The sequence below is a fragment of the Kryptolebias marmoratus genome, linkage group LG21 (assembly GCF_001649575.2).
Source record: "Kryptolebias marmoratus isolate JLee-2015 linkage group LG21, ASM164957v2, whole genome shotgun sequence".
Lineage (NCBI taxonomy): Eukaryota > Metazoa > Chordata > Actinopteri > Cyprinodontiformes > Rivulidae > Kryptolebias > Kryptolebias marmoratus.
The window spans coordinates 99449-111266 of record NC_051450.1 but is presented as its reverse complement, the minus strand read 5'-3'; the positions used below and the strand labels follow the sequence as shown (position 1 = coordinate 111266).

The following is an 11818-nucleotide window of genomic DNA, read 5'->3' as shown; positions in this document are numbered from 1 at the left end:
ACAGTTGGACATTTTGGCCAGGGCAGACACCGTAGTCCGGGCGGACATGACGAAGCACCGCCATTTTTGTTTTGTGTGTGTGTGAATGTATTTATAACTAATGAATAACGAATTGTTGTTTTTTTTTATATTATTTTTGTCGGGAACGGGAAGAGCTGAATGAGCATTCGGAGCGGGTGGCAGCTGTGACGTCAGCGAAGCTCCGGAGGTTTGTGCAACTAAAGGGGGCACCCTAAAAATATGTAATGGATACTGAATTTGAAGTAAAAACAGTGAAATGGTTTGTAAATAGTTTATGTGTGGCAGTAGTTTGTTTCAATGTAATTACTTTTTCATATTTTTTCAGTAAATACACGTTTTGACAAATTGAACTTGTTTTCAGACATTTTTTATGATGTACTTTAGAAAAAAATAAGTATTTTATTGTGTTTATTTATCCTCTACTGTATAATAATCATATTGAGAGTGACTTCATTTGCAGAACTGGATTCGCCTCAGCGTCAGCTTTCATTTGAGCCCTCACTGACGCCTGTATGTTGAAGCATGTAGGAGTTAGAGCTTTCTGAAGTTACATATCCATTTGGCACAGTTTAGATAGGACCTGGACTTTCCCTCAGAAAAACATATCCACTATAGTGATTCTTTTGTGCTAATTTTCTAAAATTTGAACTCCACAACAATAAAACTTCATTCTACAGCCTTATTTGGTTTTTCCTGTCTCAACACCCTTCCTCCATGCACAGTGACTTGATAAAAAAAAGAGAAAAATCTAGGAGAGAAAAAAATGCTTGAAATCTATGTTTTCACTTCAATAACTACTAATTGGTTAACCCTCTCAAGGCAGACGTTGCAGATTTGCAACAGCGAATTGCATATACCTAATTACTCCACATTCATATTTTATGAGCCTTATTTTACTCAGATGATATCCCCAAATATCTGATTTTTCCTGTTACTAAAACTTAATTTGAGCCTGAGAGGGTTAAAGTTACAATCATTTTGACTGCTCAGGCAAAACATTGAAGTGTTAACTTCACATGGATCCTAATCTTTAGTTTGAACCACAAACGGCTGAAGAATAGCATCTAATTTAATTTGGGTACGTCTTTTCCAGGCTTCTTGAGCTTTTTGAGGTGGAGTGGTAAAGGGTTGTCTGCTTGTTGCACAGTAACTCTCACACATATTCTTATTTTCTGATTTTTAAAATTTTTTTTTTACGTGTGTCTGAATGGGGTTTAGTAGATAACACTTTTACCCTCGCCACCATGGTTGGCAAAGAGAAAACTACTTCAGTGTGACTGTGTTTTTTTTTAAGTGTTCCAGGCGGTGTGTTAATTTAGCATGAATGTTAGCAGACTGACAGCACAGTAAACACTTTATTTATTGAAGCTCATGTGAAAGCAGGGCCCATAAAGCTCCTGCCATAGCTCAGCTTTGTGTTGGAGACTTGTAAACACCACCAGCAGAGCAGACACAATGCTCAGTGTCGCCGTGACAACAGCCATTGATGGGAAAAACATGAACAGCAGCTCTTTCACTTTCTCATCCCTTTACTACTTCATAATTTCCACTTAACACAGAGAAAAAGCAAGTTTAAAGAAACAAAGTAGGATTATTTTACATAAACATGTGCAGGAGTGACATTGGCATTTGTCTATGAAGTTTGTCTAACACATGGAAGGAACATCCAGAACCAGAAGATAAAGAAACATGTATAAGGAAAACTAGATTTTTTTCAAATGTCAACTACAAGAATTGCACCAGAGTCATTTGATAGTTTTGGTTGCTGAACCGTTACACTAAATTTAGACAAATATTTGATATTAGGGCAACAAAATCTTTCAAGCATTCATTAATAAAAGGGATTTATCATGTTATGCAATGTTTAGACGTCATTCTAGAGAACAAATTTTGGTCTTAAAACATAGTAACAGCCCGGTACCTGCAGGATATTTACACAGTTACCTTATGTTAGCAAATTTCAGTCAGATAATAAAACAAAGACTTTGTGTGATCAGTCTGGTCAAACAAATGATTGATAAGTGAAAGTTTAGTCTGAAAAAAAGGGTTTATCTTTTAGTAAGAGCAATAAATAATCTTTAAAAATGAAATAAACAATCAAACTGTTAGGATTTGGGTAGTTGAGTTATTTTTTTATATTAAGTTTATGATTTTTGTAAGTCTGTGTTTTTATGATTTACCACCTGTTTAGTTTTTTTAGGTTCTTGTGTATTAGGTTTTATTCTCTCATGTAGTTCTATAGCTTCCTTTTGAGTCTTGTGATTTATGTTTTGTATTTTCCCTGCTGTGCAGTCTGCACCCTGTGCCATCACTCACTCTCCCTCAGTAGCTTCCTTGTCAGGCTGCCTCAACGCCCACACCTGTTCCTTGTTGCTAATCAGTTCACCTGTGTCCACTTCCTCATCAGCCCCTGTCTTTAAAACCCAGTTCTCTGGTTCATTGTTGCATACATGCACTACCCAGATTTCCTTATGTGCCTGTCTTTTGGCCCTCTCAGTCTAAGGGTGTTTTTTTTATTTTTTGTTATTTAGTTTGTTGCTGCCACACCAGCCTGTTGTTGTTTTTTCTTTTAAGACATTTGTTTTATTTTAGAGCTCCTCGTGTGTGTTTGGATCCAAATCCTCCAACCACCACTGACACAAACAAAAACTGAAGTCAAGGAAAAACCCCCAATGGATTCTTTTTTGGTGCATTTTGTTGTTTCCACAAATCCTTTTCAAACTAATACAAAAATTTAATTAACATTAAATAAACAAAGAAAACATCTCTTGAAGCACAGCTAGGCAGAACTATTTAGTGTTTTAAACTGCTTTGAATTTATACAAACAGGTGACTTATGTAAAACTAGATGTGTGAAAAGGTGACACCCCTGATTGTTGGTTGATCAGCTTGGATGCAATAAATGTAATGCAATCATGAAGAGTTTCACACTGGTTGAATTAAAGATTTCCAAATTAATCTGTATCTCCCATTGCGTTTCCCCCTTACAGAAAAACCACAATGACTTTTACATTTGAACATGTTAAATGAATGTGAAAGACATTTTCTGAAATATGAATCTTCCAATAACATAGAGTCAAATCTTAACTTTTCCCTCAGTCATAATCAGTGGAAGAACTTGTTTTACTTGCTGTGAAAATATTACTTTTGGATGCAGTTATGTGGAGCAAAAATTGGTTCATTTTTAGGTTAGTTTTAAGGCTGTTTCCTGAAAAAAATATTTTAAAAGTTAATGGGGGGGATTTCTTCAAAAAGAAAAAGCCTTTGTCCATTCAGTTATCAATGCATCTAGTCATCCTCTGTTGCTTTTCCATAGTCAGGTTAAGGAGGAAACAGATCCAGGAGGGAAACCCAGACCTATCTTTTCCCAGCAACACTCTCCAGCGCCTCCTGGGGGATCCTAAGGCGTTCCCAGTCTGGGTCTGCCCCTTCAAACCTCCAAAGGGAGGTGCCCAGGATGCATCCTAATCAGACTCCTTTCAAGGCCAAGGAGCAGCAGCTTTACTCCAATCTCCCCTCAGATGACAGAGTTCCTAATGTTATTTCTAAGGCTGAGCCGAGCCCCTGTACAAAGGGACCTAATTTCAGCTGCTTGTATTTGGGATCTTGTTCTTTTGGTCATGATCCAAACCTCATGACCATAGGGGAGGGCTAAAACTTAGATGGACTAATAATGTATATTAAGAACTTCCTTTTGACTTAAGCCCTTCTTCACCACCACAAACCAAAGCACCACCCTATTACTGAGGAAAAGGCCCTGATCCAATCCATCTCCTCCCCATCTTATCATCACTTGTAAACAAGACTTTAAGATACTTAAACCCCTCTGTTTGAGACAGAGACTCATCCCTGACCCAGAGGGAGCATTCCACTTCTTTTGGCAAACAGCCTCAGTAAAAACAGGATCTTTAAGTCCACCAAGGAGGTTATTTTTGGTAGTGTTTATTTGTCTGTCGGTGCACAAGATTACTCAAAAAGTTATTAACAGATTTTCAGGAAATTTTCAGGAAATATCAAACATGGTACAAGGAACAAGTGATTCAATTTTGGTGGTGATCTGGTCAAAGGTCAACATCACAGTTTACCTAGTGCTCTAATTCTGCAACAGTGTAATGTAGAAATGTTAAACTTCACAGCTCCCATCAACAGGCAAAGATGATGCCTGTTGATTTTACCTCTGCCAAAGAAATAATGTTTTCGGTTGTGTCTGTTTGTTGGTCTGTCTGTCTAATAGCCAGATCATGTAAAAACTATAAAACTGATTTGGATAAAATTTTCAGGAAATGTTGAAGTTATCACAAAAAAACAATGACTAAAATTTTGGTGGTGATCCAGATTATGATCAGATCGCACTTTTTTTTTAAACCATGCTGTGGTCTTGGTGGAGGTTTGAGCTCTCTGAGTATCTCTAGTTCCAATATGTGATTTAACCTGAACTTGGGCCTTTATATGGTCAAAAACACAAATAAAATGCCTTTAAATTCACATGCTCTATTATTATTGATATGTGTGAACCTTTGCATTTTGTAGGGCCTTTGGATGCCTCCCCTGTTGATCTGGTTCAGGGACCCCAAATCCCCCCACCAACTGAAAGTACTCAGCAGATTTGTGATACAGTACAGTTTTAATTTGAATCAAAAGACTTTCCACTTTCCTAAAATGTTGGGAATCTCATGTTAGAGGGACTGTTTTTAACACTATAGGCATTGTCAACAGCTTCCTAAGATTGATTCTGTTTTCATTAGGATTTTTGTATCTGTAGATTAGAAACAGTATCAGTCACCTGAAGCTGGTGCTAAAGCAGGTCACGCAGTGAGGAGCTGCAGCCAAAATATACCAAAACTTAGCAGGAAACCAGATGGACGAAAGCCCTGAAAGAATCCCAGCATTCTCAGTCAGAGTGTGTAGCACAAATGTAGACAGACTAAACAGAAATCAAAGTTTTCAGGGATAAATGTAGCTTTACAGGCTTCCTTTAAAGATTGAGCTGAGAATAAAAACATTAAAAGGTGTGAGCACACACACAAAATAATCCAGAATGTCACATGGTGTATTTTTGGCTCATAGGCTTCTTCTAAGGCATCTGAGTGAGGGGGTGGTTTTAAATTGTCTTCAGACAAACACACAGCAGCTACAGGTTCATCTGAAGGAGGAAATCTTTGAGATTTTTCTCACTATGTAAAATTATAATGCAAAGAAATGCTGCAGACAGTGGTGCTGTTGCTGTCTCCACCCTGAACTGCAGACCAAACCACAGACTGACGACTTCTGTGTGTGTGTGTGTGTGTGTGTGTGGTGAAATAAAAAGTTAAATTACAGAAAGCAGCTTCTTTTTTAAGTGCATAGGCATTAAAAGCAAACCAGTGACTTGTTGAAGGATCAGCATTTGTTGAAGGAATGCACTTCACCCATCACCTTCCACATCACTCATTAACTTTTCTGCCAGAGTTTACCCTACGATCCTCTTTTAATGCAAAATTAAAAATTTGTAGCTGGTCATTCCTTGAAAACAACATCCTGTCTGATGTCACATTAAATTGTGAGATCCCACATGATATATTAGCCCTTAGAGAGCAGGGGTAGGCAACCCTGGTCCCGGAGAGCCACTATCCTGCATGTTTTACTTGTTTGGCTAATTGAACACATCCCAAAATGAAACATTAAGATGTTTTAATAGAAGACCAACCTTACAACCTGCTCAAAAATACTCTTCTGATATAACAAAAGCCCAATTCATGCAGTTTTAAGGTCATCTATTTGAAACATGACTGTTTTTCTCCCCACATCCATCTATAGAGCCTGGCTACAAGCCCATACTCATCCCATGTTCTAATCACTTAGTCCTGTTTGTTCGATTTCATTCATTGGATAAGGTGGAATGTCTTGATCTTTTTTCTGATCTAGGAAGAGGGGGGAATGGCAGGGCTATCTGGCTCTACAAACTGAGATTTTTCACACACACTTGAATAATGAAAACCAAAACTCATTTTCACTCTTTATAGGGAATACAACTTGATTCATCAGTATTTCCACGTGTTGAAACAGCTTTGTTTTGTTTTGTTTCTCAGCTTTCTTGGTTACAAAGGATGCCTGCAGCCAGAGCAGAGCAGATCACACCAACTGAGAGTTGAATAAAAACTTTGTTACAACTATTTAGGTAAAAAAAATGCTGACAGTTAGCTTCAAGAAAAGAAGTACCATTTTGCTGAAGAATTTGACCACTTGTAATTTAGAAATAAGGGCTAAGGGTAAACTCAGATTTAGGAGTAAAAAATGGGACTGGTCCTAAATGTTCTCACTTAGTTTTCAATTTAACATCTCTTCATGATACATAAAAAAGAAACTGATTTATTGCATTTATAAACTACAAAAGGTTTTAGTTGACATAGTATTTGATTCAACAATGCATATGATGGAACAATTCTGTATGAATTCACGTCTGCAGGAATACATTGTCCTATGACAGTTTGTTTCCCACCCCTCCATCTGCTCCAGACTTGGAAAATAATCCAGATTAAAGCCAACGAATCCCCCCGACTCACACAATACACACAAACACACACATACACACACAGAGTGGCTCACAACCACATCTGAGTGAGCTCACTGCTGCATTCCCAAAATGCATTAACACACGTGCTGCCACACAATGGTGCAATCTGGGTCAGCGTTCTTGGACTGACACATCCGTTGTCTGGGTGACCCAGTGGCCATCATCAAACTGCGGTGCTGTCATCATCAAGGTGGGAGGGGGAGGAGGGGGATTTCTGCGGTAAATGATGCGAGAGTGAGTGGATTAAATCATCAGGGATCAGGAATGAAATGAGGAGAGCCTTTGTGTCTAAGACTAAGAGTGTGCATGTTTGATTTGTGTGTGTGTGTGATTCTGACTTCCAAAGCCTGGTCTGATGGCGAAGTCGTGATCCTCAATCCTCAGCAGTTGTTCACTTTTGATCAGCAGGGTTTTGGTGCTGTCCTGCCTCTTCAGCTTGTAATCGATGCGCCTGCAGAAACAAGAGGAACACAACCAAAAAGTGGAGTGATTAATTCTGCTCAGGCTGTAATTAGATGTTAGATTAGAGAGAGAGGAAACATTTTGTGTTTTTTTTCTTTGTGTGCTTTCACTCTTTAACTGTCATTCTGCCCAGAACTATAATTTTAATGAAAGGCGTGTCACAGAGTTACTGAACAACAAAGACACATGCACATTTCCAGCACCCTGAAACTGGACACTAAGAGAAAGGAGGGAGGCAGAGGAGTAGTGAGCATCAGAGCCACTATACATGATGAAACAACCAAGATCCTGGAGTACATCAAGAAGGAAGCACCCAATGATTATCTGCTAAGTGAATGTCCCAGGCAGCAGAATCCCAATGCAGAAGAGGAAAAAGAGGAAACATCATGGAAAGATAGGCTCCTGCATGGCATGTACCACTAGCAGATTGAGAAAGTGGCTGATATCAACAAATCCTACCGGTGGATACTGATAAGATATTGTGGGGCTTCCAGACCCAGACTGGCAAACCATGATGGCTAACCAACTGGACATTGTGGTGGTCAACAAGATACATAAGAAAACAGTGGTGATAGATGTAGCAGTCCCAAGTGACTGTAAAATCAGGTAGAAGGAGCACAAGAAGCTGGAGAAATACCAAGGGCTGAAATAGAGAAGTTGTGGAAAGTCAAGGCCTCAGTGGTACCAGTGGTCATCGGAGCACTCAGTGCTGTGACCCCCAAACTAGAAAAGTGGCTCCAACAGATCCCAGGAACAACCTCAGAGGTCTCTGTCCAGAAAAGCACAGTCCTAGGAACAGCTAAGATACTGAAGACAACCCTCAAGCTCCAAGGCCTCTGGTAGAGTGACAGTGGAACCGCCCATGTGGAACAAACAGGGCAAGATGGAGCTTTTTATATGTATATATACACACACACATACACATATATATATATATATATATATATATATATATATATATATATATATATATATATATATATATATATATATATATATATATATATATATATATATACATACCCACAATTTTTTATTTTTTCCATTTGATATGTTCACTATGTTCCATTCCATTATGATTACATATGGCTTTATGAGATGTGCAAATCATTACATTGTGATTTTATTTACATTTTTTTTACACAATATCTCAACTTTTTCAGAACTGCAGTTGTATTACAATGTGTTGACAAGCTTCTAAAGAAGAAAAATCATAGCATAATTGGTGGAGTACATTTAATTGTTGCAGTTCTATGTTCTGCTGTGATGCATCAGTATTTTCCTCAGTCAAATCATACTTATTTGCTAAAAGGAATCTCAGGTCATGTAGCTGAAAGTATGTTAAACTAAAATAAAAGTTGAACGTTCAGACAAGAGAACACAAACTCTAACAATGGTCAGAGTTTGGAGAAAGAAATTAGAGCCTGAGCCATTCAGATGCTGAACTGTGTGTGCATTGTGTGTTTATTGAGAGGGTTTAATGATACAAAAACACTCACATTCAGTGTAAAGGTGAACAAACAGGATCTGAAGAGATAACAATTGAACTTTGCAATGGCTTGAAAGCCTTTTTGAAAGTCACGCATCTCAGTTCCAATATGTCCTTTTATCATGATCAGGTCAGTAAAACACTAGTCAAGCATTATTTCTGTGGCATTAATGTTGAAAAGTACAAAAGTTTAAAACAAATATCTATGGATAAACTAGTCTCAACAGAATTCATAAAAATGTACAACAAGTTTCACAAATGCATAAACGGTTTTTCAAATGTTGAAAATCTTGAATTGCACAAGTATATGTTACACATAATAATTGCCAAATACATGTGCACAAACAGCCTGCTGCAAATGGATCATTCAACATGAGTGTAAGGATCAGCTTGCCTACGTGTGTGACTTTTGAGACTTTCTTCACGCTCCAGATTTACAAATGTAATGCTGCTTCAAGGCTGGTTAAAAGCTGGGTTTAAAACAATTTTAGTCATATTTGTAATATTTTCATTGTTTGCTTTAGATGATCAAGAAAAAAATTCTGCACTTCCGTATCTCTGTCATGGTCGTGGCTGTCACGTTCTGTTCCTCATGAGCAGGGAGGACCAGGATGCAGCAGGTAAGTGAAAAACTCTTAATTTACAAAAATACGTATCTGGAAACGTAGCCTAAAGTGCTGCCTGCACAAGTTACAAAACCATCTTGGAGCAAAGGACATGAACGGTTCACAAAGGACGTGTCAGAGACGTGCAAAAGACGAGGACCCAACAAACAACCGAGGTAACGGTGCTCTTAAATACAAAACAAACATAATCAAGAAACTAATGACAGGTGTGCTAGAAACTGAAACACGTGAAACCAAAAGGAAAAACCAAAACCCGAAACCCATTTGATTGTTCATTCAAATTTATTTCACTCTTTCACACACATATACACACACAATCCTGAGCCTTCATACACCACATCAATAATTTCTTCATATTTTTGTGTGCTGTGATTGTGTATAATCCGTGTATCATTATTTTTTTGTATTTTATGCCGCGTGAGACTGCGCAGCGTTGATTTTTTTTTAACGAGTAAACTATTCATTAAAGTGTAAATCCTCCCTGAATAGGACGTAAAACGTTTAGTTACATGGAGGGTCACTGTGACAAAGAATTAGATGAGTCTGGGTGGGGTTCTGGACTCTGGACCCCATTACAAACACAGACAGACAAATTAGTAACTTATCTGACTGAACATGAGGAAGATTGCAAAAGAAGCCAGAAAAGACTAGGACTTTATTGCAGCAGACTGTGCAATAGGAGTAGACGAGGAGTAGAGTTGAGTGTTTGCAAACCCTTAGGAGGATTTTTGTCAAAACAGTTGAAACACTTAAAATAGAAAGTAACTGAAAGTATGTCTAAAGAACAGGAAGCAGGTATGTTGAAGAAAAGAGTGTAAGTGAGACAGAGAAGAAGCCAAGCCAAGAAATAATTTAGAAAGTGTGAAAAAATGCTTGTGTCGTGACAGGGGATTAAGCGTACATTGGTACAGAACAATTTGTTTGTCATATATTTTGTTAAAACTGGAGGTAAAGAGAAGCTGACCTGTGAAACATGACCCTAACAAACTTTTCCTTTCCTTCCTCTACTCGGAGGACAGCCCTCGCTGTCACCCCTCCCTTTCTGTTCTCTGTCTAGCGAATGAAATTGGAGCCAATTCCCCAAAATTTCTTATGACGGGTGATATGCACTCATCCTGAATTCATTACAACAGATTTACACAAAACTATGCAGCGAAACATAATCATGATTTCTATAGAAAGTAGTAGAAGACACGATAGCAAAATCATCTATAAGGTTAAATCTATGTTTGTCTAAGTGTAGTCTTAAACGTTTGTCTGAGTGTTGATTCTATTTGTCATAAGTGTGATTTACTATCATCTGTCTGACCTTGTGCAGTCCACCTTTTCTGTTATTATTTTTGTTGATGAAGATTGGCAATTAAATGAAGAAATGCTACACAGCTTCTAGAAGTCCATGGGATACCTGACCTCCCAGTATTCAGAGAGTCCGGACTAAATAGGTTTGCAGGATGCCTTTAAGATTCTGCAATTGACTAACTTTAAATCTTTCAGAGTACGGGAGTGTCAAACGCTGGATCTAAATTGCTTTCTGACTTATGAAAGGGAATTATTACTGGGAGTTTTTTTGGAAAAGGAAATTGGGCCTAAAAAACTCCAGGAGTTTAGAAGATGTTTGTGTAGTATGTGGGAACAATGTTTTCTTTAGTTTCTAAGATTTTATGATCAACAGACCTATAATATATGTAAAATAGTATATTTTAGTGCATTGGGTTAAGTTGAAAGTGTTAGTCTCTAACTGTCATGAAAAGATTTCTCTATGACTACCTCTACGTCACATGAGGGCAAGGAGTCAGGAGCTGCACAACACAGCATGGAGGAAATGAGATGAGAGGAAGTCAGGGCAGAAGGAGAGAAAAAAGGGGGGGACTCAGACTCCAGCCCACAGGAGCGATGCTAGGAAAAACAGGGCCCACAGCATTAACACCAATCTGCCCAGTTCAAATTAAATAGGATACAGAATTTAAATTAAAAGCATGAGTACAATAATTAATTAACAACAGTTTAAAACAGCAAAAATTGAAAGGATTGAAGTTCATCACATGAGGATTATTCAATGGATGAGGACGTTGTAGGAAGAGTTTTTAGTTGCTCATCATTAGAACTAAATATTAATAAACACAAGGTGATACAGTGGATCATTGAAGTGATAACAGCACTAATAATTTTAAGAAATACAACTTATACAGGATTATAGATATCAGCCAACAAGATGCCGTAAGTGTCAAACTTATTTAAAAATCAGGATTTAAAACGGTGATGTTCATCGAGTTACACTTCAAATAAATAAAATAATGAGAAAGATTTGGGATGGAAATGTTTCAAGGAAAGATGAAGTCTAAAGTTTATTGTGAACTTAGCAAATCAATACACTTGCATACCTATAACTAATTATTAAACCCTCTATACACTTCTAAGATTAGTGAGGAGGAATCTGATTTGATACTAAAATAAGATCCGGTTATTCAATTTTGATAGCTGTTAAAACGTGAGAGAAGTGTTAATATGTGAGATTACTTAAAATGAAAATTATCTAAATGTTTTATAAACTTTCTCTTTCTTGGTTTGCAGGAGATTTTTTCTAAGACACGAGTAAAAGAATCTTTGGACAGAATGAGGTAAATTGGTTCTGCTCACTGCAAGGTCTGAATGTTCTCATTGTTATCA

At 37.6% G+C, this 11818-nt stretch overlaps 1 protein-coding gene across 1 annotated transcript in view; it reads right to left on the bottom strand.

The window, feature by feature from the left end:
• The window catches only part of LOC108248826 (gamma-aminobutyric acid receptor subunit rho-3), a gene marked incomplete in the record, with an annotated part of 62848 nt that overhangs the window by 29213 nt on the left and 21817 nt on the right, over positions 1-11818 (bottom strand). The window contains 1 exon segment of the mRNA XM_025011006.2: positions 6913-7025. Within this exon segment, the coding sequence (XP_024866774.1) occupies positions 6913-7025 (113 nt within the window).